The sequence below is a fragment of the Oryctolagus cuniculus genome, chromosome 2 (assembly GCF_051225735.1).
Source record: "Oryctolagus cuniculus isolate XC-2025 breed Fujian yellow rabbit chromosome 2, ASM5122573v1, whole genome shotgun sequence".
NCBI classification, from domain to species: domain Eukaryota; kingdom Metazoa; phylum Chordata; class Mammalia; order Lagomorpha; family Leporidae; genus Oryctolagus; species Oryctolagus cuniculus.
The window spans coordinates 91,311,983-91,338,699 of NC_142868.1; the positions used below are offsets into that span (position 1 = coordinate 91,311,983).

Consider the following 26,717-nt stretch of genomic DNA (forward strand, 5'->3'; position numbering starts at 1 on the left):
CAGAAAAGGATGTGGAATTCCCCCCTCCCCAAATTATCATTTGGGCTCCCTTACTTGGATAGGACTCCCTTACTTGGATGTGGACTTTGCGACCACAAAAAGAAAATATCGATTTCTAAAAAAATTTATATACTGGCCATATCCTCCACTCTTATCATCCCTTAGTTTAAAAAGACTAGTTGCCCAGACTCTGCCTCTGAAGATGATAGTTAATCATTTCTAATCAGGTGATGTGGTGCTGATTAGTACCTGGGAAAAAGACAAGCTTCATTTGTGCTGGAATGGCATACAAGGAGTAGAGGGAATGACAGTCATTCTGCAGCGGTCTATGAGTTGGTAATAAACCTTGGCACAGGAGTGATGAGATAAAACTACCTGCTTAAGCTAGTGATTAATGTAACTAAAACTTCAGCTCTACAGGCAATACATTTCAAGACCCCAATTCTTTTGATAAAATGTTCAATTCAGCAAGAAGTTATAGCAATTATGTGTGTGTGTGTGTGTGTTTATGTATGACCTAAAGGGAGAGATAGACTCCAATACAATAATAGTGGGTGGCTTCACACCCCACTGTCATCAATGGAAACATCATTTGGACAGAAAATCTATAGAGATACATTGGATTTTCACCATACTATTGAGCAAATGGACCTAACAGACATTTGGAGGACATTTCAGCCAAATGGTCTCTTTGGAACAAAAACAAACAAACAAACAAAAACCCCACATTTTCTAGGCTAGACCATATATTAGGCCACAGATCCAGCCTCAGTAAATTGAAAAATATTGAAATCAAACTGGATGTCTTCTCAGGTAACAAAGGAATAAAATTAGAAATTAACAACAAGAAGGGGCTGGTGCCGTGGCTCACTTGGTTAATCCTCTGCCTGCGGTGCTAGCATCCCATATGGGTGCTGGGTTCTAGTCCTGGTTGCTCCTCTTCCAGTCCAGCTCTCTGCTGTGGCCCAGGAAGGCAGTGGAGGATGGGCCAAGTGCTTGGGTGCCTGCACTCGCATGGAAGACCAGGAAGAAGCACCTGGCTCCTGGCTTCGGATCAGCATGGCTCTGGCCATGGCAGCCATTTTGGGGATGAACCAACGGAAGGAAGACCTTTCTCTCTGTCTCTCTCTTTCACTGTCTAACTCTGTCAAATAAAAATTTAACAAAAAGAAGAGAAGAACACTCATAAGTACATGGAAGTTAACATGCTACCAAATGATCAATGTGTCATTTAAGAAATTTAAAAGTAAATAAGCCTACTTGAATTAAATGAAAATGAGTGGCTGATGATGTGGCATGGTGGGTTAAGCCTCTACCTATGGCACCAGTGTCCTGTTTGGGCGCCAGTTCCAATTCTGGCTTCTCGACTTCTGATCCAACTCTCTACTATGGCCTGGAAAAACAGTAGAAAATGTCCCATGTGCTTGCACCCCAGCATCCACATGGGAGACCTGGAAGAAGCTCCAGGCTCCTGATTTCAGATTGGCCCAGCTTTGGCCATTGTGACCATTTGGGGAGTGAACAAGTAGTTGTAAGATCCTCTCCCCCTCTCTCCTTCCCTCCCTCCCCTCCCTTTCCCTCCCCTCCCTTTCCCTCCCCTCCCTTTGCCCTTCCCCCTCCTCCTCTCCCTCTTTCTGCCTCTGTAACTCCACCTTTCAAGTAAATAAATAAATCTTTAAAAAATATATGTCTTACTCTAGAAAAGTTTAAAAAAAGAATAAATGAAAATGAAAACATAGCATATCAAAATTTGTGGGGTACAGCTAAAGTAGTTTTAACAGGGTAGTTTACAGCATAAAGCGCTTACATTAAAGAAAGGGAAATATGGCAAATAAATGACCTAATGATGAATAACAAAGGTTTAAAATACCAAGAACAAGAGGAAATAAATGAAATTGAAACTAAACAAATACCAAAGGTCAACAGAACAAAAAGCTGATTATGTGAAAAGATACACAAAATAGACTATTAGCCAGACTAACAAGAGAAAAAATAGAAAAATACAAAAATTAGAATTGCAGGAGATATTACAATGACACCACTGAAATACAAAGGATCATAAGAAACTTCTATGAGAAACTATATGGTAACAAACTGGAAAACCTCAAAGAAATGGATAAATTAATCTACCACGTTTAAATCTGGATGATACAGACAAGCTAAACTTACTCATGGCAAGCAATGTGATTGAAGCAGTAATCAACATTATTTCTCAAGTAAAAGTCCAGAACCTAATGGCTTTACTACTGAATTGTACAAATATTTCAAGAGGAAATAACTTCAATGCTTTTCTCAATCTATTCCAAAACATTGCATAAGATGTAACTTTGTAAGTCTTTCAATGAGGCAAGTATCACTGTGTTATGAAAACTGAATAACGATACAACATGAAAATAAACCACTCTTACTCAATATAGAACTGGAAGAATTAGCAAGAGCAATTAAGAGAAAGGGCCTCAAAATTGGAAAGGAGGAAGTCAAAATATCCATGTTTGCCTATAAGATGATGCTGTACATTGAAAAACATAACACTCCACCAAAAAGCTGTTAGAACTGATAAACCAGTTCAGTATAATGGCAGGTTACAAAATAAACATAGAAGACACAGTAGATTTTTATATGCTAGTGATGAACTCACTGAAAGAGAAATCAAGAAATCTCATAATTGCCACCAGAAAAAACATCAAATATTTAAGAATAAGCTTAATCAAAGCAATGAAAGATCTCTAAAATGACACATTGATCAGTGGAACAGAACAGAGAGCCCAGGAATTATTCCACATACATATAGCCAACTGATATTTGACAAAAGTGCACAGATCATACATGTGAGTAAGAATAAAATATTCATTTTGTGGTGCTGGCATATATATAATATATGTATTACATATTATATATAGTATATATATATAGAAATTAATTCAATACATCTCACCATATACAAAAGTCAACTCAAGATGGATGAAAGATCTAAGTTTATGACATGAGACTATGAAATTACTTGAAGAAAGTTAACAGGAAATACTCTAAGATGTTGGTTTAGGTGGTAACTTCTTGGGTAAGACCCCCAACATACAGGAAATAAAACTAAACATACTGAATCTTATTAGAATCAGAAGCTTAAGTATAGCCAACATTCTACAGAATGGCAAATGTATTTGCATGCTATCTGATTAAGGATTAAGATCCAGAATATGTCAGCGACTCAAGAAATTCAACATCAAAAAAATAGGCCAAATCAAATTAAAAAATGGGCATGGAGGCTGACATGGAGGCATATACATAAAAATTAGAATAGTATTCAACTATTAAAACTGAAATTATACAATTCACAAAATAGATGCAGCTGAAAGACATCATATTGAGTGAAGTAAGCCAGACAGAGAAATACAAATACCAGATTTCTCCCTTGTATGTGGGAGCTAAAATTAAAAGAAAAAAATAAAATGACTGTATCAGTATTGCTGCAAATATATTTTTGTGATGCTTTGTTTTATGTTTTTGTCAAGCCATTGGTTAAGAATATTATACTCTTACAGTTTTGATGATCTGTGATTATTTTGAAATTTACTGTGTATTGGTGAAATGTTCACCTTTCCATTTGATATTTTTGATAGTCATTGCCTAATATTCCTGCTGAAATAGGGTTTTACTTTTTACTTATTGCTGTTCACTTACCAGAGAAATTCATTAAACCATTGAATTTCATATAAATTTAAATGTAACTTACAAGGAAAGATAGACATAGACATAGAAAGAGAAGAAGTAAAAAAGGGGAGAGGGATGGAGGTAGGTTGGGAGGGTGGGGGAGGGTGGGAGGGAGGAATTGATTAACCTTATATTCTTAGAATTGTATCTGAACTACATCAACTCTGTTCTACTTGCATTAATATTACATTAACATGAAAAATAACAGAAAAAAGACATTTCATGCTAACTCCCATAGTAAAAATATAAAGGAAGCACACTAATATCTTAATAATTACAAAGTTTTTGTTTGAGAATTTGTTCATCTATGAAGTACATATTGGAACCACTTGAACATCAGTCTACTTTACCAAAAGGTAAAACTTTTCCAAAATCTGTGTTCAGTTATCACATTTAAATTGCACTTACCAAGGAAGTATTTTTTTACCAATGCAAATTTTGAAACTAGTATACCCTGCTCCTTCATTGTCAAGGTCTTCCCTTTTGCATTTCTTCTCTGTAGTTTTTCCCTTCTTCCAGTTTCCCTGTTAATTCTCTTTGTTTCCCATGAACTTCTAAAATTTTGGCACAATTTTAGACTAGTAGGTAAATTGCAAACATCTACAGATAACTCACATACAGTGTTCACTCAGTTTTCTGTAATGTTAATTGTTATATAACCATGTGGATACATTTTTAAAGATAAATAAATTATTAGTGGCACCTTGCAATTAACTATCTATATTAACTATATATAACTTTATTTGGACTTTATCAGTTTTTACCATAATTTCTTATTTCTGTTCCTGATTCCAATCTAGGAGACAAGAAGTCATGTCTGCCCATCTCCTTTTCACTGTTTCTTGGTCTTCACTTTTTTTTTTTTTTTAAACTTTTATTTAATGCATATAATTTTCCAAAGTACGACTTATGGATTACAATGGCTTCCCCCCCATACCGTCCCTCCCACCCACAACCCTCCCCTTTCCCACTCCCTCTCCCCTTCCATTCACATCATGATTCTTTTTCGATTATCTTAATATACAGAAGATCAGCTTAGTATACATTAAGTATTTTTTTTAACAATCTTGAGAGTTTTGAAGAGTATTGGTCAGATATTCTGTAGAATGACTCTAAATTTGGGTTTACCTGATATTTCCTCATGATTAGGCTGAGGTTATATGCTGTAGAGAAGATTACCATAGAGCTGAAATGCTCTTCTTCTTAGTGCTATCAGGAGTTTCATGATGTTCACTTCATGTATCATCCATGATTTTAACTTTCTTGTTTCATTCTTGACCAGCTACTACTGGTTTATATAGAATCTTGGCTGCTCTGTATTTTCACAGACCTAGGATGCTTACATATTTCATGTTTTTCTGTGTTATAGTATTTGTGTTAATTTAGTTTTAATAATCTTTAACTTGTTTTTGTTTTCACTGATGTTCTCTTACTTTCACATGTTTCATTTTACAGGATAGAATCATTACTTAGGTTCACCTCCTTATAGTTATCACAGCCTATTGCCATGCTTGTTCTAACTTGAAAACATTATTTTTAAACTCAAAGACAATACCAAATTTTGGATAAGAATCTTTTCTTCAATAATAAAGGAAGCTTGCAATGAACCTTGGGATAATTTTTAAGAAAGTGTCTAAATAATATTTCTGCCTATTAGAGTAAGTTTCATTTATGTAAATGCCTATTATCCCAGTGATACCACCTAAATTGGTGTCCACACATGGACTTTTCTTTCAGAAGAAGGTTACAGTTTACTTACATGTAGATAAATTCTTCGACTGAATTTATATTATGAAAATAGTAAGAATGGATCCTATAATTTACAAATATCCAACATTTAAAAATATTTTGTTGGCAGATTTTAAAATCAGAAATAGTCTATAACATTTTGATTAAGACTTTTTAAGCATTCTTTGAGGGATTTTATATAAAGCTACTGTTTGCCTCTTACAATAATTTGTTTCACACAATTGTTCTGGATTCTTTAGGATCAGATGTCCTATATCATTCCAATAAATGAAACACTGTATACTGTTCACCTTAAGCAGAGGTAAATTTTATTATTTAGTTTTAAAATTTATTCTTATGAAGCTGTTTATTTATAATAAAATGTATATTGAAAACCAGCAAATATAGTTGTTATTGAGAATTTAGTTATCTTAGATGGCCAGTTTATCCCCGTGAGTTACTTAAATTTTAGGCCTAATGTCCCAAGTAGTATTTTGTGACTAGAGGTTAGAAAAAACAACAACAACCGGAAATCTGGCCTCATCACCTGAAGTCTGAGATGCTTGTTATGAATTTGGCAAGACCAGCATTCCCTCTATAATCAGGCTTTACGTCACATGATTTTGTTATTTAGGATTTTATTAGAGAGGTTGTACCACCATGAGGATGTAGAGTGAGTTCTTTAATATAGCCACTGGATTTTGTGCTGTCATGGGGCTGGTGAACAGTTTATGGAAAATGGTACTAGCTATATGCTACCCTTCAGAGAATTGAGAAATAATTGAAATAATTTTCTGTGAGGTTTAACACTTTGAAGAAACCTTGTTGAGAAAGGCTATCTTAGAAGTAATTTAGGGCATTCAAGAAGAGAGTTTCAATTAAATTTTTGGGGTGGAACTAGGTATCCTTCTATTAGGAGGAGCCAAATTATGAGAACTGAAGCAGGCAAGTATACAAAAAAGCTTATAGAAAATATTGTGCAGAGAAACGAGAAACAGGAAGGTTGCATGAACACATTTATTTTTTAAGATTGACATTTATGACCAGGAAAATATTTTTATATGGAAAAAACCAAGAAATTATTTTGTTGAGGGGTAGTTTTTTAGAGAAAGATGAAAGGTGTAAACCAAGTGATTCCCTGTATTAGATGTCAAAGAATTCTTCCAAAAGAGAGTTAACATACTCTTTTAGACAGAAGGAAAAGAGGACATGGTAGGTGACAAATCTCAAGCTTTTGAAGAGGAAAAGTGGGAGGGCTCACATTGCATTTGAACTTCACATCAGGAATATCAACAGTGTTAAGAAAGAAAATGGAGCCTGGGCTATTGATAAGGCATGTGAGTATTGTTTTGGTAAGTTTCCTGAATGATTGCTAGGATAGCCAAATAACCATAAGGAAGCAGTTGCAACTAACTTAATAAGAGAATTAGTGATAAGCAACTATTACCATGTAGAAGTAGATTTTTTTTTTCTAGCGGATACTAAGGCAGCATAAAAATAAGAGATTTGATGGCCCATTAGATATAGTACTTGCAAGAATTTAGTGGGACAGACAAATGAGAGAGATCTCAACCAAGGGATATAGGGTCTCACTGTTGAAGACAACTATATATGAAGTGCTATGGGATGTGCCGAGGTAATGCTCAGTTGGTAGTCACTTCAATTAATTAATTAATTTTTAAGATTTATTTGTTTGACAGAATTACAGAAAGAAAAAGAGAGTAATTTAATTTAGAACATGGTGGAGAGGTGCAAATTTCAAAATCCTTTCTTTATAAAAGTTCTAAAAATTTGGAATAGGAAGGATGTAGCTCATCCCAATAAAGGCTGGATATGACAAGTCTGGGGCTAACATGGTCGTCAATAGTGAAAAGCTGAAAGTTTTTAAACATGGATTAGAAACACTATAGGAATGTTTATTCTCACCAGTTTTCTTCAACATATTACTGTAAGTCCTAGACAAAGAAACTGAGCAAGAAAAGGTAATGAAAGGTATACAAATGAGAAAGAAAGAAGCTAAGTGTTTCTATTTCCATATGATCTTAAAGGCCCAACTAAAACTCTGTTGGAACCAATAAATAAATCAGTAAAGATACAAACTCAGCTTACAAAAACCAGCAGTTTCTTTACACTAAAAGAACAGTTTAAAAAGAAATCAAGAAAACATTTGATTTATAATATATAAAAATAAAATACTTTGGAATAAAATTTTAAAAATTATTTATTTGAGAGGGAGGGAGGTGGAGAAAGACAGTGAGAAAGCCCTGCCATCTGGTTCATTCCCAAAGGGCCTGCAGTGGCTGGGACTGAGTCAGGTCAGAACCAGGAGCCAAGAATTCAATCGGGTTCTCCCATATGGTGACAGGAATCCAGTAACTTGATCCAGTTACTGATGCCTATATTAACAAAAGTTTAAGAGAGGAGCTACAGCTGGATATCAAACCCAAATATTCCGATACTGAGTGCAGTCATCTTTTTAAAAACATTTTTACTTACATAAGGTGAACAAATAAGTACTTAATATATACAGATTTAGGAACATAGTGGCAATTCCCCCTCTACCCTTTCTCCCACCCTCCCTCCTCCTTTTTCTTATTCTTTCTTTTAAATTTTATAATAACATACTTTCATTTTATTTTATACTCATACAATTAACCCCCACGAGGAGATTTCAGAGCATAATAATAAGAAAAACACTGTTCCATAACAGTTGAGGCAAGGGCTATAAACAAGAATCAGTTCTCAAAATGTCATTTTCACTCACATATTTGTATTCTATCACTTACCAAGTTCAGTGAAAACACACGGTAGTTTTTTTGGGGGGATGAGCTTCTTTTATTTAATATAATGTTTTCCAGTAGCATCCATTTGTTGCACAGACAGGATTTCATATTTTTTATGGCTGAGTAATATTCCATCATGTGTATATATGTTTTTTTATCCAGTCATCACTTGATGGATATCTCATTTGATTCCATGCCTTAGCTTTTGTGAACTGAGCTGCAATTAAGTTGTGGTTACAGATAACTCTTGCATATGCTGATTTATTTTGGAAGGGTAAATTCCCAGGGTTGGGGTTGCTGGGTTATATGGTAGATATATTTTCATGTTTCTGAGGAATCTCTATAATCTCTTCCACACTGGCTGTACTAGTTTGCATTCCCACCAGCAGTGGTTTAGGGAACCTTTTTTCACACATCCTCATCAGCATTTGTTTTATTTTTTTAATTCTCTGATTTCTCTGTGAGAGCCATTCTAACTGGGGGGAGGTAAATCCTCATTGTCATTTTTATTTACATTTCCCTGATGGCTAGTGATCCTGAACATTTTTTCATGTGTCTGTTGGCCATTTGAATTTCCTCTTTTGAAAATTCCTGTTCAAGTCCTTCACTCATTTCTTAACTGGATTGTTTGTTTTCTTGTTGTTGAATTTTTTCACTGCTTTATAGATCCTGGATATTATTCCTTTAACAGTTGCCTAGTTAGCAAATATTTTATGTGTTTACAAAGGCTATTGATTTTTGTCCATTAATTTTATATTCTGTCATTTTACCAAGCTCGTTATGAGTTTCATGAGTTTCAATAGTCTATTAGTGGAGTTTTATCATTCTCCTATATATTCTCTCTCTGTATATATTCTATATATATATATATATATATTCTCTCTATATAGTCTCTATATATATATTCTATCTATATATATTCTCTCTCTATATATATTCTATATATTATATATATTCTATAGAATATATATAACCTATATATACAATATAAAATATATATTCTATATATAGAATATATTACCTATATACACAATATATGATATATATATTCTATATATTATATATATATATATTCTATTATATATATTATTATATATATTATATATCTATATATATATTCTATCTATATATTCTCTCTATATATTCTATACATATATAGAGAGAATATATATATATAGAATATTATATATGGAGATTATACATATATATTTTCTATATATAGAGATTTTCTATATATATTTTCTATATATATTATATAGAGAGATTATATATATATATTCTATATAGAATCATGTCATTTGCAAACAGGAATAATTTCCTTTCCTCCTTACAAATTTGTAGCCTTTGATTACTTTTTTTTTGCATAGTGGCTCTGGTTAAAACCTCCAAGATTATATTCAATAGCAGTGTTGAAAGTTGGCATCCTTGTCTGGTTCTGTTAGTGGAAATGCTTCCAAATTTTCATCATTCAATAAGTTGCTTCTGTGTGTCTTCCATAAGCACCCTTGATTGTATTGAGGAATGTTCTTTGTATTCCCAATTTGCTTTAGATTTTTAATCATGAAATGGTGTTGTATTTTATCAATGCTTCCTCTGCATCTATTGAGATAATCATGCAGCTTTTGTTCTTTAATTTGTTAATGTGATGTATCACATTTATTTGTGATTTTTGAACCATCCCTGCATACCAGGGATTATCTCACTTGTTCTGAGTGAATGATGTTTCTAATGTGCTGTTGGATTCGATTAGCTATTATTTTGTTGAGGATCTTGGCATCTATGCTCATCAGGAATATTGATCTGTAGTTCTCTTTCTCCGTTGTGTGTTTTTCTGATTTAGGAATTAAGATGATGTTAGCCTCATAGAATGATTTTGGGAGGGATTCTCTCCCTTTCAGTTGTTTTGAATAGGTTAAGACTTTCCACTGTATTTTTATAAGACATATTGAATTCTTCATTTTTTAAAAAAATATTTATTTTATTTATTTACAGAGATAAGATATATATATGTATATGTATATACATATATGTGTGTACATATATATATATGAGTGTGTATATATATATATATATATATATATGGAGAGAGAGAGATCTTTTATCTGCTGGTTCACTCCTTAGATGGCTGCATCTGCTGGGGTTGGGTCAAGCCCAAGCCAGGAGCAAGGAGCTTCTTCCAGGTTTCCCATTTGGTGTCAGAGACCCCAGGATTTGGGCCATCTTCCCCTGCTTTCCCATGTGCATGAGCAGGGACCTAGATTGGATATGGAGCAGCTGTGACACCACCCTTTGCCTATATGAGATGCTGGCACTGCAGATGGCAGCTTAACTCACTGTGCCATGTCAGTGCCTCCCTCAGTGCTTCATTTCTAATATTTCAGTTTTATTTCTCTTCAAAATCTCATGGGCAAATTTTCCATTCATGTCATGTGTGGATTTCTTTAGCTCATTAATTTTCTTCTCATTGTTTGTGAGTAATCCTGTGAACATTCATTTGAAATCCTTTGCAAGAATTTCATTAGTCTCTTCATCTTCACATTCTCATATTGAAGTGTTATTGTGCCCTTTGGGGAAGTCATCTTCTCTTCCTGTTTTTGTTTCTTATATTTATGCGTTTATTTTTAGGTATTTGTAGAAACACTTTTGGTTTTCTCTACTGATTTTTTTAATTTGTTCCTCTGTGGGTTAGTGGAGTGTCTCCTCCTTTAGTGAATACCAAGAGGTGTGTGTTGGGTGGGACCAAGGAGCTCTGGTCAGGGCTGAGCTGTGGGGTAAGAATCCAGGGTGACACCTAAGTTGGGTGTGGTATATGCCCTGTATTATCAGCAGGAAGGAAAGTATGATCATGCCTGGTGGCATAATGAAAACCTCATGTCCTGTATCTGAAGGTACTCAATGCCTGGGGATACCCCACCCTGGGTACAGCTCTTACCCATGCTATTGCATGAACCATACAGAGGTTCTGTACAGTCCTCAATGTGAGCACAAAAGCCTCTGCAGTTACCCACCCCAGGCAGTCAGGGAGCTATGAGTCTGATGCCAGACACAGTGATTTCCCAGAGCCCCAGTCATACTCCACACCCAATTATGTAGTCACATGGTTCCCAAAGTCATAGCGCACAAGGCTCCTACAGTCACATGGTACAGAAGATCCTCTCTCTGCCCTGAAAGCTTGGCCCTTCCATGGATAGAGCAGAGTCATTTCCAGTGCCAACTACCTATGGGTTTCCCACCTTGGTAGTTTGAGCCCTGGAGCCTGTGATAGGCTGACAGGATTGGGGCACCTTCTGTCCTAACCAGGTGTGCAGGCCCCTGTAAAACATTGCAGTCAGACTAACAGTAAATCGAACTTGTAGATTTTTTTCCTTCTGATAAAATCCCCTGGTCATGCATGTGAGAGCCACCACAGAATCTTCTGGTGTCAAAACAGTGTCTTCTCCCCTTCGGTTGCTGGGCGCTCTTGTTTTAGGGGATGAAGAGAAAGAAATACACTTTTCCCTCATTGGGTTAGGTAGATACCATGTCCTCTGCTAGGGCTCAAGGCCTGACCTAGTCAGTGTGGTCTGCAAGGTTCTCTCTCATGCAATGTCACCTGTGGTACTTGCTGCCATAGTATGCTCTCACATAGCTTTCAGAAGCTGGCATCTCTTCTGGCCCCTGGCCACAGGAGTTGTGTGTTGTGTGCCTGCTCACTGCTGCACATCTGCTCTTTCTGTGCTGTTCCACACTGTCCCTCTTGCTTCTATAGAATTTCCACTGCAAATATATATCCAACTATTCCCTGTAAATACACTCCTTTGCTTTTCTTCTGCTATTTTCCCCTGGTGAAAATCAGCATATCTTTTCACTTTCCAGCCATCTTGTAATCTCTTAAATTTAGGCTTCTTAAGCACTAGGTTGAACACCAACCCAATAAAGAATAAATTTAATCAATGAGTGAAATACTTGAAAACTATAAAACATTTGTGAAAGGTATTACAGAAGATACAAATAAATTATTTATTGATTTTGTCTATATTCTTGTGGAATATTGGTCTTTCTATTTTTTACCTATTAAAATTTATGATCAGTGGTTCTTTAAGCCTGTGATTATAAAGTAAATTAAAGTTATGTACTTGTAAAAATTAAAGCAGTGAATGTAAGAGTGGGGGAGAGGGAGTGAGGGAAGAGTTATGTTTATCTCTTAGAATTTTATCTATGAAATACTTGAAATTTGTTTTCTTTATATTAATAAAAGTTTAAAAGAAATAAAAAGTGCATCTTGTACATGGATTGGGAAAATTAATATTGATTTTTAACTTTTATTTAATAAATATAAATTTCCAAAGTACATCTTTTGGATTACAGTGGCTTCCTCCCACCCATAACTTCTGTCCCACTCGCAACCCTCTCATCTCCCGCTCCCATCCCATTCACATGAAGGTTCATTTTCAATTATTTTTATATACAGAAGATCAATTTAGCATATATTAAGTAAAGATTTCAACAGTTTGCACCCACACAGAAACACAAAGTGAACAATACTGTTTGAGTACTAGTTATAGCATTAATTTACATTGTACAACACATTAACGACAGAGATCCTACATGGGGAGTAAGTGCACAGTAACTTCTGTTGTTGGTTTAACAATTGACACTCTTGTTTATGGCGTCAGTAATCACCTGAAGCTCTTGTCATGAGTTGGCAAGACTATGGAAGCTTTTTGAGGTTGCCAACACTAATCTTATTTAGAAAAGGTCATAGTCAAATTGGAAGTTCTCTCCTCCCTTCAGAGAAACGTACTTCCTTATTTGATGGTCCGTTCTATCCACTGGGATCTCACATGCAAAGAGCAAGATTTAGGTCTTTTTTTTTTTTTGCCAGAGTGTCTTGGCTTTCCATTCTTGAAATGCTCTCATGGGCTCTTCAGCCAGATCCAAATGCCTTAAGGGCTCATTCTGAGGCCAGAGTGCTGTTTAGGACATTTGCCATTCTATGGGTCTGCTGTGTGGTCTGCTTCCCATGTTGGATCGTTCTCTACTTTTTAATTATATCAGAATTAGCATACTCTAGTCTTGTTTATGTGATCCCTTTGACTCTTTTTTTTTTTTTTGGACAGGCAGAGTAGATATAGAGAGAGACAGAGAAAAAGGTCTTCCTTTTGCGTTGGTTAATCCTCCAGTGGCCGCCACAGCCAGTGCACTGGGGCCAGGGCACTGCAGTGATCTGAGGCCAGGAGCAAGATGTTTCTCCTGGTCTCCCATGCAAGTACAGGGCCCAAGCACCTGGGCCATCCTCCACTGCACTCCCGGGCCACAGCAGAGAGCTGGCCTGGAAGAGGGCCAACCAGGACAGAATCCGGCGCACTGACCGGGACTAGAACCCAGTATGCCAGTGCCCCAGGTGGAGGATTAGTCTATTGAGCCACAGCGCCGGCCCCTTTTGACTCTTAACTCTATCATTATGATCAATTGTGAACTGAAACTTATCACTTTGACTAGTATGATGGCATTTGTACATGCCACCTTCATGGGATTGAATTGGAATCCCCTGGCCCGTTTCTGTCAATCATTTTGCTGACTGTTTCTATTGCGGGACAGAAACTTCTCAAACTGATTCAATCCCAGTTGTTAATTTTGGCTTTGACTGCCTTTGCCTCTGGGGTCTTTTCCAAGAATTCTTTGCCGGTACCTATATCTTGCAGGGTTTCTCCAATGTTCTCTAATAATTTGATGGTGTCAGGTCGTGGATTTTGATCTTTAATCCATGTTGAGTGGATTTTTGTGTAATGTGTAAGGTAGGAGTCTTGCTTCATGCTTCTGCATGTGGAAATCCAGTTTTCCCAGCAACATTTGTTGAATAGACTGTCCTTGCTCCAGGAATTGGTTTTAGATCCTGGATCAAATATCAGTTGGCTGTAGATGTTTGGATTGATTTCTGTTGTTTCTATTCTGTTCCATTGGTCTATCCATCTGTTTCTGTACCAGTACCATGTTGTTTTGATTATAACTGCCCTGTAGCATGTCCTGAAATCTGGTCTTGTGATGCCTCTGGCTTTGCTTTTGTTGTACAAGATTGCTTTAGCTAATTGAGGTCTCCTTTGTCTCCATATGAATTTTAGCATCATTTTTTCCAGATATGAGAAAATAAATTGCTTTGATCGTATAGAGGAAAGTTCCTTTTTTACACAATTTGCTTAGAGTTTTCATCATGAAAGGGTGTTGTATTTTATCAAATACTCTCTCTGCATTTATTGAGATAATCATATGATTTTTCTTCTGCAGTCTGTTAATGTGGTATATCACATTGATTGCTTTGCACACATTGAACCATCCCTGCAACCAGAGAAAAATCCCACTTGATCTGGGTGGATGATCTTTCTGATGTGTTGTTGCATTCTATTGGCCAGAATTTTATTGAGGATTTTTGCATCTATGTTCATCAAGGATATTGGTCTGTAATTTTCAGTCAATGCTGAATCTTTTTCCGGCTTAGGATTAAGGTGATGCTGGCTTCATAGAAAGAATTTGGGAGCATTCCCTCTTTTCAATTGTTCTGAATATGTTGAGGAGAATTGGAGTTAGTTTTTCTTTAAATGTCTGGTAGAGTTCAGCACTGAATCCATACGGTCCTGGGCTTTCTTTGTTGGGAGGGCCTGTATTACTGATTCACTTTATGTCTCAGTTATGGGTCTATTTAGGTTTTCGATGTCTTCCTGGTTCAATTTAGGTAGGTTGCATGTGTCCATGAACCTATCCATTTCTGATAGATTTCGCTGTTTGCTGGCATACAAGTCCTTGCAGTAATTTCTGATGATTCTTTTTATTTCTGCGGTGTCTGTTGTTATGTTTCCTTTTTCATCTCTGATTTTATTGATTTGGGTCTTTTCTTTTTGTAGTTGGGCCAATGAGGTGTCAATTTTGTTTATTTTTTCAGAAAAGCAGCTCTTCGTATGGCTGATTTTTTGTAATTTTTTTTGGATTCAATCCTGTTTATTTCTCTGATTTTTATTATTTCTCTTCTCCTACTAGTTTTTGGTATGGTTTGCTGCAGTTTTTCTAGATCCTTGAGATGCGCTGAAAGCTCATTTATTTGGTACCTTTTCAATTTCTTGATGTAGGCACCTATTGCTATAAACTTTCCTCTTAACACTGCTTTTGCTGTATCCCATAAGTTTTGATATGTTATGTTGTTATCCTCATTTACTTCCAGAAAGTTTTTGATTTCTCTTTTGATTTCTTTGATGACCAAGTGTTCATTCAGGAGCATGTTGTTCAGTCTCCACGTATTTGCATATGCTCTAGGGATTTCTGAGTTGCTAATTTCCAGCTTCATTCCACTGTGGTCTGAGAAGCTGCATGGTATGATTCTAATTCTTTTGAATTTGCTGAGACTTGCTTTATGGCCTACTATGTGATCAAACCTAGAGAAGGTTCCATGTACTGCTGAGAAGAAAGTTGTGTTGGAAAGATGTGTTTCTTGTAAGCAGCAAATAGATGGGTTTTGTTCTTTAATCCATTCAGCCAGTCTGTGTCTTTTATCTGGAGAGTAGAGGCCATTGACATTCAATGTGAGTATTGATAATTAGTGACTTTGCCCTGCCATTTTCCCAACGATATTTCTAATATATGCTTTGAACTTCCTGTGATCTTTTGCTGTGTGGTTTCCTTCCATTACCTTCTTTCATACTGATGACCGTGTTTCTATGTTTCTGTTTGTAACACATCTTTAAGCATCTTTTGCAGGGCTGGACGAGTGGTGATAAATTCCTTCAATTTCCGGTTGCTATGCAAGGTCTTTATTTCACCTTCATTCACAAATGAGAGCTTTGCAGGATATAATATTCTGGGCTGGCAGTTTTTTCTCTTAGTACCTGGGCTATATCTGGCCATTACCTCCTAGCCTGTAGGGTTTCTGATGATAAGTTTGCTGTGAGTCTAATTGGAGATCCTCTTAGAGTAATCTGACGTTTCTCTGTTGTACATTTTAGAATCTTTTCTTTATGTTGCACTGTGGTGAGTTTGATTACAATGTGTCGTGGCTAGGATCTCTTTTGGTCATGTTTATTCGGGGTCCTATGTGCTTCCTGTACTTGGATGTCTCTGTCCTTCTCCAAACCCGGGAAGATTTCTCCTGAATGTTGGGTTTTTTAATAGTATCCTGTAGATTCTCAACAATATTTTTTAGATTTCTAATTTCCTCTTCTTTTCTTTGGATTGACTGTATACTTTCCTGTGCTCTGTCTTCTAAGTCTGATATTCTCTCTTCTATCTCATTGATTCTGTTTTTCTGGCTCTCAAATGCATTTGTCATTTGTTCCATTGAATTCTTCTTTTCATTTTGGTTTCTCTTCAACATCACAATTTCATATTCTACTAGATTCCTCATTTCATTTGGTTCCTCCTTAAGATTCCATTTTCACGAGAGAGATTTTCTATCCTGTCCAGTATAGATTTCTATAGTTCATGAATTTGTTTTTGAGAACTTTTAAATGTTCTTATCATAAATTTTTTGAAATCCGTATCTTGCATTTCTTCTATTTCATCATCTTCATAATCTTGTATTGGGATGTCATGTTCATTTGAGGACATCATAATGTCTTCCTTGTTCTTGTTTCCTTGGTTCTGCGTTTGTTGCTTGGCATTGTAGAGATATTCTTTGGTTTCTTCTATTTTTTTTCCCTCACTGTGGTGGCTTTTCTTGTTATACTGTGACTCTAAATTAAGTGGACTGTCTGCTTTTGATGAATCTCTAAGGGCTTGTGGTGGGTGTGGCCAGAGATCTCTGTTCAGTTCTTCAGGGTTAAGGGTGTGCCAAAGGTGACACACCCAGGTTTGGCATGGTAAATATTTCTCTCTCTCTCTCTCTCTCTCTTATTTTATTTTATTCAAAAGGGAAGTAATTCCACTTAGCTGAGCTCTTCTCCTTGATGGCAGTCAGTGCCTGAGTGCTAGCCCCTGTGGGTATAATATTCGTCTGTTCTGTCTCAAGGACCACGCAAAGGCTCTGTGCAGTCCTCAGTGTAAGACAGATTCCCCTGCAATGTCTCCCACTGGGTAGCCAAGGTTACTGAGTTTGTGGTGTCTCCCACTGAGAGTACTCACTCATGTCTCAGGCTCACCGTGAGTTCTCCCACACACCCTTATTTTTTCTTTTCACAGTCCCAGTTCATAACCTCCACACATTCACTAGGTCTTAACCTCCTTTTATTTCTCCCCACTAGAGTCAGGTTTTCCTGCTTGGCTGAGGGTGAGCCCAGCCCTGAGCTGGTGTATCTGTTACGTATGTCCAAAATGGCGCCTGCTCTTTGTCTTGCTCACCTTTGTAATGTGTATTTAGAGAGAGAATTTTGTCCGTACCAGTCCCTTTTATTTATTTATTTTCTCTCCTCTAGTTGGGCTGGTGAACTTTCCCCCACGGGGCTTCAAGCCTCATTCCCTCTAGGCTCTTCCGGCCACTTTTCTGCCAGTGTCTTGGGCTACTGCAGTTTCTCCTCGCCTCACTTTCCAGTGCTGGTGCGTAGACTCGGCAGCTGGGGTCCTGAACCGTGGGCACCCGTGCCCTCCACGTAGGTCCACCGTGTCCCCTAGTTCCAGAAGAGTTTCCTCTGCAGTCTTTTCACTAACTCTTCCCTGAAATTACAGTATCTCCATTTTTTTTTTTGTACAGGCAGAGTGGACAGTGAGAGAGAGAGACAGAGAGAAAGGTCTTCCTTTGCCGTTGGTTCACCCTCCAATGGCCCCTGCCGCTGGTGCGCTGCAGCCGGCGCACTGTGCCTATCTGAAGGAAGGAGCCAGGTGCTTCTCCTGGTCTCCCATGGAGTGCAGGGCCCAAGCACTTGGGCCATCCTCCACTGCACTCCCTGGCCACAGCAGAGAGCTGTCCTGGAAGAAGGGCAACCGGGACAGAATCCAGCGCCCCGACCGGGACTAGAACCTGTTGTGCCGGCGCCGCAAGGCGGAGGATTAGCCTACTGAGCCGCGGCACTGGCCAGTATCTCCACTTTTAATATAATATCTTTTCCTGGACTATCAGTGCACTCCCTCCCTATTCCGCTATCTTGGAGCCGCCCCAAAGTTAATATTGTTAAAATACTCCTACTATTGAAAGAAAGCTATAGAATTGATGTAATCACTATTAACATCCCAATGACATTTTTTTTTAGAGAAAAAAAATCTTAAAATTCCTAAGAACTACCAAAGGCCCTGAATAGCCAAAATAATCTTGAGCCAAAAAGAACATATATGGAGGTATCACATACTTAATTTCAAAATATCCTGCAGTGCCCATCCTCTTTTTTTTTTTTCAGTGAAGCCACAGAATGAGGGAAATAAATCCATAGAAGTAAGGATAAATGTTAAAGGTGAGAAGGAAACATAGCCTTTAATTCCATGCAATTGGGGCCGGCATTGTGGTGCAGTGAGTTAAGCTGACACTTCTGTCACTGGCATCTCATATAAACTCTACTTCTAGTCTCAGCTGCCTCACTGCTGATCCATGCTCAGGTAATATGCCAGGGAAAAGCAATTGAATATGGCCCCTGCCATCCATAGGAGACTTAGCTGGAGATCCAGGATCCTCAGGATCCTGGATTCAGCATGGCCCTGCCCTAGCCTTTGCAGATGTTATTTATTTATTAATTTTTTTAATGAACAAGTGAATGGAAGATCTCTGTCTTTCTCCCTGCTCCCCTGACTCTGTGTCTGTCTTTCTATAATTCTTCGCCTTTCTGAGCAGTAAAATAAGTCTTTAAAAAATTAATTGAATATTATGGAAACCTTTAAGGAGTAGAAAACGAACTTCTTTTTTTTTTACTTTTATTTAATGAATATAAATTTCCAAAGTACAGAATATTGATTACAATGACTTCCCCCCATAACGTCCCTCCAACCCGCAACCCTCCCCTTATTCACTCCCTCTCCCCTTTCATTCATGTCAAGATTCATTTTTGATTCTCTTTATATACAGAAGATCAGTTTAGCATACATTAAGTAAAGATTTCAACAGTTTGCTCCCACACAGAAACATAAAGTGAAAAATACTGTTTGAGTACTAGTTATAGCATTAAATCTCAATGTACAGCACACTAAGGACAAAGATCCTAGATGAGGAGTAAGTGCACAGTGACTCCTGTTGTTGACTTAACAAATTGACACTCTTGTTTATGGCCTCAGTAATCACCCTAGGCTCTTGTCATGAGCTGCCAAGGCTATGGAAGCCCCCTGGGTTCACTGACTCTGATCATTTTTAGACAAGGCCATGGTCAAAGTGGAAGTTCTCTCCTCCCTTCAGAGAAAGGTACCTCCTTCTTTGATGACCTATTCTTTCCACTGGGATCTCACTCGTGGAGATCTTTCATTTAGGTTTTTGTTTTTTGTTTTTTGTTTTTTGTTTTTCCCCAGAGTGTCTTGGCTTTGCATGCCTGAAATACTCTCATGGGCATTTCAGCCGGATCCGCATGCCTTAAGGGCTGATTATGAGGCCAGAGTGCTGTTAGGACATTTGCCATTCTATGGGTCTGCTGTGTATCTCACTTCCCATGTTGGACCATTCTCTCCCTTTTTTATTCTATCAGCTAGTATTTGCAGACACTATTCTTGTTTATGTGATCCCTTTGGTTCTTAGTCCTATCATTACGATTAATTGTGAACAGAAATTGATCACTGGGACTAGTGAGATGGCATTGGTACATGCCACCTCGATGGGATTGAATTGGAATCCCTGGTATGTTTCTAACTCTACTGAGAAAACGAACTTCTAAAAGTAGACGAGAAGACATGTGAGAAACCAGGGGGAAATGTTATTGCTAAAACTGATGAAGTGTTTCAAAAAAGGGAAATGTAGTCAGCAGTATGGAGTGCTTCAATATAGAGTATTTGGCTTTAAAATTCCTTTTGCAATTTGACAATAGGGGGTCATTTGTAACCTTTTTGAGACTCATTTCTGTGGAGGCATCACAACAGAGGCAACTGGGTAGTCTAATCTTTCCATGGGTTGAAGAGTGAGCATGCAGATAGATGAGGAAGTGTAAGTAAAATAGCATAATATGTGTAAGGAATGATACCAGAGAAGGTTGAACATGGAAGTTTTAGTACATATAGTGAGATGGATATGTGTGTTACATAATCTTTCACTTCATTATAAAAGTAATACATTTGTATAGGTGTAGGTTTTCCATTGGAATATCTGGAAATTGTCATACTATTTCAATTAGTTCACAGTGCTAGAAAATTTAAAGTACTTCCCCCGTTGTTGTTGCAGCCTCTTCTTATTTCCCTTAAAGAAAATAAGAGATGGAAGGATTAAGGAAAGAGATGGAAGGAGTGGGGAATGAGTGAGGAAAGAAGAACAGAGAAAAATTAAAAAATTATTTTTAAATTATTTATTTATTTGCATAATATTTAAATATATCTGAAAAGAAGATACCTCGTTTATACAAGGGTTGATAGGAGGCCGGCACTGTGGCGCAGTAGGTTAATCCTCTGCCTGTGGCGCCAGCATCCCATATGGGCGCCGGTTCTAATCCCAGTTGCTCCTCTTCCAATACAGCTCTCTGCTATGGCCTGGGAAAGCAGTAAAAGATGGCTCAAGTCCTTGGGCCCCTGAACCAGTCTTCCTGGCTCCTGGCTTTGGATCTGTGCAGCTCCGGCCATTGCGGCCAGTTGGGGAGTGAACCAGCAGATGGAAGACCTTTCTCTTTGTCTCTCCCTCTCACTGTCTGTAACTCTATCTCTTAGATAAATAAATAAAAATTTTTATAAAACATAAAAAAGTAAAAAAGGGTTGATAAACATTTTTTCCAAAGGTCGAGAGAGTAAATATTTCAGGCTTTCAAGGCCACGTAGGATCTGTCAAAATGACTTAACTTTGCTGTTGTATCTTGAAACCAGTCATAGACAATATGTAAATGAATGGGTGTGGCTTTCTTCCAGTGAAACTCCATTTATACACACAAGAATGGGTTAGCTTTATCTGAAATTATCAGTTCACTGATCAGTGCTTTATGTTTCAGAAAGAATAACAAAGTTCTCTCTTATATTCAGATATTTTTTAGTGGATACTTTTATGGTTTATTTGTATAATCAAGGATCTGAGAGTTCTCATTCTTCACATATTCAGGTAAGATGTAAGTTCTGGATTTTAAAGACATTAAAAACCATTTTGTACATTGAATAAGATTCACAATGGATATATTTAAGTCATTTGTTATTAATTTTTCTTGAATTTTTAAAAAATAAAGAAAATGTAGATTTGCTTAGCATTTTTCATAGTTCCTAGATCCGAGATGTTATTTAATAATTCATTTATATATATTTTGTTAAATAAATGAAAATAAGGAATAAGAAAAATGGATAGAAATGGTTTTTGGACATGAATACATATGTCTTTTTTATAATGCTACCTCCCATACTATCTGTTAATAAATCCTACCAACTCTGTCTTTCCACCTATATATCAGAATTCACCCTCTACCTCTGCCTTCATTCACTGATACGAGGTCTGGGATCAAAATTCCCCTATGAGTTCTCCACTAGCTCCTATTTTATATTATACTCCTCTCCTTGGTACTCTCTGCATTTCCTTTACCTGTTTTATATTTCTCCATGGTATTTATTAATATGTGCTGTATTAACTATTTTATCTACTTTTTGTCTCCCCAGTAAAATATAAATCTATATGAGGGGGAAGTTTTTGATCTGTTTATTTATATAACTACAGTGCCTAGGACATCGCTCAAAATTCACTTGCTTGAAAATTAAAACCTGCTGAAATATTGAACGGGCTACCATGTTTCTTCACTTTTATTGGCCAGGGTTATCATTTTGCATGCTTGCTTTCCTCCCCTTAATTCCATCATAATGTGTTATTAAGAAATCTTATAGTTGTTTACATCAGAATTTATAATGCCATTTGAATCTTGGAAACTATATAATCTGTCCTTTTTTTCTTTGACAATGTTATTTTTGCTTGAATTATCTTATTTGAAAAGCAAAGGGAGAGAGAAGAGAAGAGACATCACTCTTCCATCCCCTGATTCACCCCCCAAATTGCCTCAATAACCAGGGCTGGGCCAGGAGGAAGCCAGGATCCAGGACCTCCATCTGGGCCCCTCCACGTGGGTGGCAGAGGCCCAAACATTCCCTGTTATATTAGCTGGAAGTTGTATCAGAAGTATAGCAGTTGACAGTGGGATGCAGGTGTTTCAAGTGGTGTTATAACCTGCTTCACATGTACATTACCACAGCCCCTGTGACAATGCTTTCTGCCCTGTGTGTCATTAGCTTAATTTTATTTTGGTCAAAAACCAAACTCTGAGATATTTGCCCTTTTAAATTTGTTGAGTCCTGCCAGCACTTCAGGCCAGGGCGTTAACCAGCTGTGCCACAGCGCTGGCCCCAGATATAGTTTTCTACATTTATTAATTAGGTATACAGTTCAAATCTGTATATTTTGAATGCTTGAATTATCAATTATTAGATACAAATCATGTTTACAATATTTTACTGTCCGTATTTTTCTCTAGTGATACTTCTTGCCTCATGGTCTACATTTCCTGTTTTAATGCAGTTTCATAGTCATCCTTTTTGTCTGTGTTGTCACGGTGTATTTAAATCTTTAAATTTTCTGAATCATTGTTTTATACACACACACACACACATACATATATATATATACACACACACATGTAATAGTTTGTAGGGATTTAAAAAATTAAGATTCACAATGTTTATCTTTTAACTGACAAATTTTATTTGTAAAGTATTTTATGTGAAATATGAGATGACACTTTGGAAGCAGCCCATAAAACTGTAATCCAAATCATGATTTATAAATAGTAGTTAATGTAGTAAAAGTGACAAATATATGAAGTCTCTTTCTTCTCAATGTCACTTTACTCATACTGTAGTAAACCAGATATCGTGTGAAAAATGTTCATAAGTTTCATCAAGTATAGTAATAGAAACTCATTAGAAAGTTTTTTCAATTCCCAAATAGCCATTTTCTTTCTTTCCTAGCCTCAGTGCTACTATCAAGGGTATGTTGAAGGATATCCAAATTCCATTGTCACGCTCAGCACATGCTCTGGACTCAGGTTATTTGTTTTTTGTCTTTGATTATGGAACACAATTGTTACGATGTTTGCAGCAAATTTATTGTTTATATTGAATTTGGATCTGGAGGAGGATTCTTATGTCAAGATTATTTAGTGGCATACTCATCTGCTTAACATATTGCTATTTTTCTTATTTCTTTTTACTTTCCCCACTGAGTAGAGACATTTCTGACATCCTATAGACTTCTTATTTTTCCATGCTCACTTATTTTCTTTTTTAGTACAGAAACAGCATCCAGCGATGCTTGACTAGAATGGGAGAAGGTAAATTTAAGATTGGGTGGTTTTTCAGCAAATAGAGAATTTATAAAGCTATGTATTGTAGTGTTTGGAGATGTAAGAGAAACAAGTCATTTTATTTTCTCAAGGAAATTGTCTTTACAGAGAAGAGGCAAATTATATATAAATAAATAACTATAGTACTCATATTTTTGTAATATTACTATTATGATGTCTCCAAGAATTTTTGGCTTTCATCCTCGGTGCTTTGAGAATTTTCTATTCTGTCAGAAAATTATCCACTTTCATTTTGTGATGTCAGAGCCTTGTTTTCATAGATGTTCTATGGTGCTTCATACTTGGAGCTCTGAATTTTGGACAGGAAATTTGTTTTTTAGGGGGAAATGACTTGAACTGTTACCTGTATTCAGGGAAGGAGAGTTGCACAAATTTTTTACTCATTAGAATCTTGCTTTTTTTCTTATTCTTATGCAGCTAACAAAATTAATGTTACTTAATAATACTGCTAAATTTCATTTTTATAAGTAACATTTCTTATGGTACATAGTTTGTTATTAACTAGCATAATAATTTTTCAAAAGCATTGGAAGGAAATCCATCAAGGTTTCCATTTACTGTAGCTTTAATTAAGTCATTGACTTAGAAAAATGGGAATTAATTGATTGCTGTAATTTTGTGTGTGCAACAATTGACTGGGTATTTTCTTGTATACCTAATAATTGATTTAGTAATTGCTGCTGCTTTTATTAATGTGGAATAAAAGTTTAAATGGAAAGTGAATTTTGTTGTTTAGGGAAACCTTCATCCTTTGGAGTCCTCTCTAAAACAGAGTTTGGACCAAAATACTGGACTAAAAGTATTACAGTATATAGATTGGATTAAAAGCATCTAAAACTGTTTATTTAATTTTACAGAGGAATACTGCAATTTGAAAATGTTTCCTATGGAATCGAGCCTCTGGAATCTACTGTTCAATTTCAGCATATTCTTTACAAATTAGGGAATGACAACAAAGAATTATCAAGTTTTAACAATGATACCAAGAGCTTAGGAAAATACTCAAATGACTACAACATTTATGTAGGTGAAAAAGTGAGTTGTGTGATTTATTACTACTTTCAAAGCAGTTATTGGCTATATTTATTTATAAAAATACATTTATCATGCTATATATATCTGTGGAAAATATCCTTTCCTTAGGAACAATATATCTTTTTTTAACCCCACTCTTTCCTTGAGACCAGACATTAATTTTTCCTCCTTGTAACAGTTTATCACTTACTGCTTATGACAAGCTTTGTTTTGGTTCTTATGTTGTTTATTAACATAATCACTTTCTAAAAATTCCCTAGTAGATTTTAAAACTTAAATAACCCCTGTTCTTACTCTTGTCTCTGTATTCCTGGAATATAATTCAACAGAGGCAATATTTATAGATTGCTTTATGACTAAGGAGTCAGCATTAGCTAAACTAAAATTGTATTTAAAATACCATAAACAGGATTTCTAGGTATGGTCATGTAGATTTTTCAGTGTGCTCACTGTGTAGTTGCCTGTGATGATCCTCATAAAAGCGAAAAACTTCTTGCCAACTAATAATGGCATAAATTTACTTACATTATATGAGTGTATAGCAATGTTAGCTGTTCTCACTGCATATTCTGACCCATCTTTTATCAGTTAAAAAAAAGCCAAACCTTAGAATTTTTCTGGGAATATAAAAAATGCATTTTTCAACTTTCCTCACATGTATTTGGGATCATGTGATGAAGTTATACCTGATGACATATGAGCAGGAATTGTATGAATCACCTCTGGTCTGAATTCTAAAGGCAAACATCTTGTTCTCCATATGTTTTCCCTTTCCTTCTGGCTGCAATGTAGTATATATATATCATAGGCCTCATGGATGAGGATGGCATAAGATGGAATCAACTTTTCTCTTGAAAAATTTGCATAAATGTAACCACTCTATCTCCTTATAAACTCTAATCTTGTTTAAATTGCCATTATTTTCTGGCTCTGTTATAGCCACTAATTCTCTATGTTAAGTAATACAAAACCGAAATGGACTATTAAATGTTTACATATCACCTAAATGTTCAATACTATCACATATATGTACGTAATTTAAAATAAATTTCTGTTAAATATCAGAGATTTTGTTTTTCTTGTAAGATTTTATGAATATAATTTATAAAAGCTTGGTTGGCCTGGCATACTGAACAGTATTGGTGCTCTGCTCAGATGCTCTCAGGTTTCATTCTATTGTGTTTTTGTGTGGGTAGGGTAGGATAATTCAACACAGTTCCTTTGAACAAACAGATCAGCAAAACAGGCATATGCTCCAGAGTTTCTTTGTGAGCCTTCGCCAGAGATTACCCTCTTGTTTTGCTTCCCTTGCTCCTAATCCTTCTTCTCCCATTCCTTAACTAGAGGAATTTCATCAAGACAGTATTCACACAAGAATTCGTCTAAGATCTGTCTTTGCAGAGTGATACAATCCCTTTTTATAGTTTTTATAATGAATTTTTTTCAAATTTGAGCACATGTCGGCCAAATTGAATTTGTGTTGTTTAGAAAGTAACATGATCTACAAAGCAGATTAGGAAGCTCAGGATACCCAGGCACATCACTGTTTGCACAAGTCTTGGACGAAAGAAAAATGACAGAAAAGTGGAAATCTTGTCTTAGATTTACTTGGTTAATGGTTATCTTTGTAGCTTATGGTAACTGTACCCAAACTGATAGAATACACTGCCATCAGGCCAACCTTACAAGACATTTTGGAGTGAGTCTTATATTAGAAGTAAACATGAAAATTACAATAAAATGGAGACATTTCAACCAATACCATTGAAATTCAAGTGATTATGAGATGCAGGTATGAAAATCTACATGCTTATAAACTGGAAAACTTTGAAGAATTGGATGAATTCCTTGATCCATATGACCTACCAAATTAAGAATACAGGGACAAGATAAATAGATCCACAACAAGCAATGCGATTGAGCAGTAATGAAAACTTTTCATTCAAGGAAAAGTCCAGGATCTGGAAACAATTCTATTGTGTTATATAAAACATTTAAAGAGGAACTAACTTTAATCCTTTTCAAACGATTTCAGAATATTGAACACAATGGAACTCTTCCAAACTCTTTA

At 36.3% G+C, this 26,717-nt stretch overlaps 1 protein-coding gene across 1 annotated transcript in view; it reads left to right on the forward strand.

Moving 5' to 3' along the window:
- LOC138843046 (disintegrin and metalloproteinase domain-containing protein 32) overlaps nt 1-26,717 on the forward strand; it is a 591,210-nt gene that overhangs the window by 56,495 nt on the left and 507,998 nt on the right. Inside the window, exons 4-7 of the mRNA XM_089327034.1 lie at nt 5,697-5,758; nt 21,243-21,318; nt 23,217-23,293; nt 24,469-24,646. Coding sequence (XP_089183160.1) covers nt 5,697-5,758; nt 21,243-21,318; nt 23,217-23,293; nt 24,469-24,646 — 393 coding nt within the window. The remainder of the gene's footprint in view (nt 1-5,696; nt 5,759-21,242; nt 21,319-23,216; nt 23,294-24,468; nt 24,647-26,717) is intronic.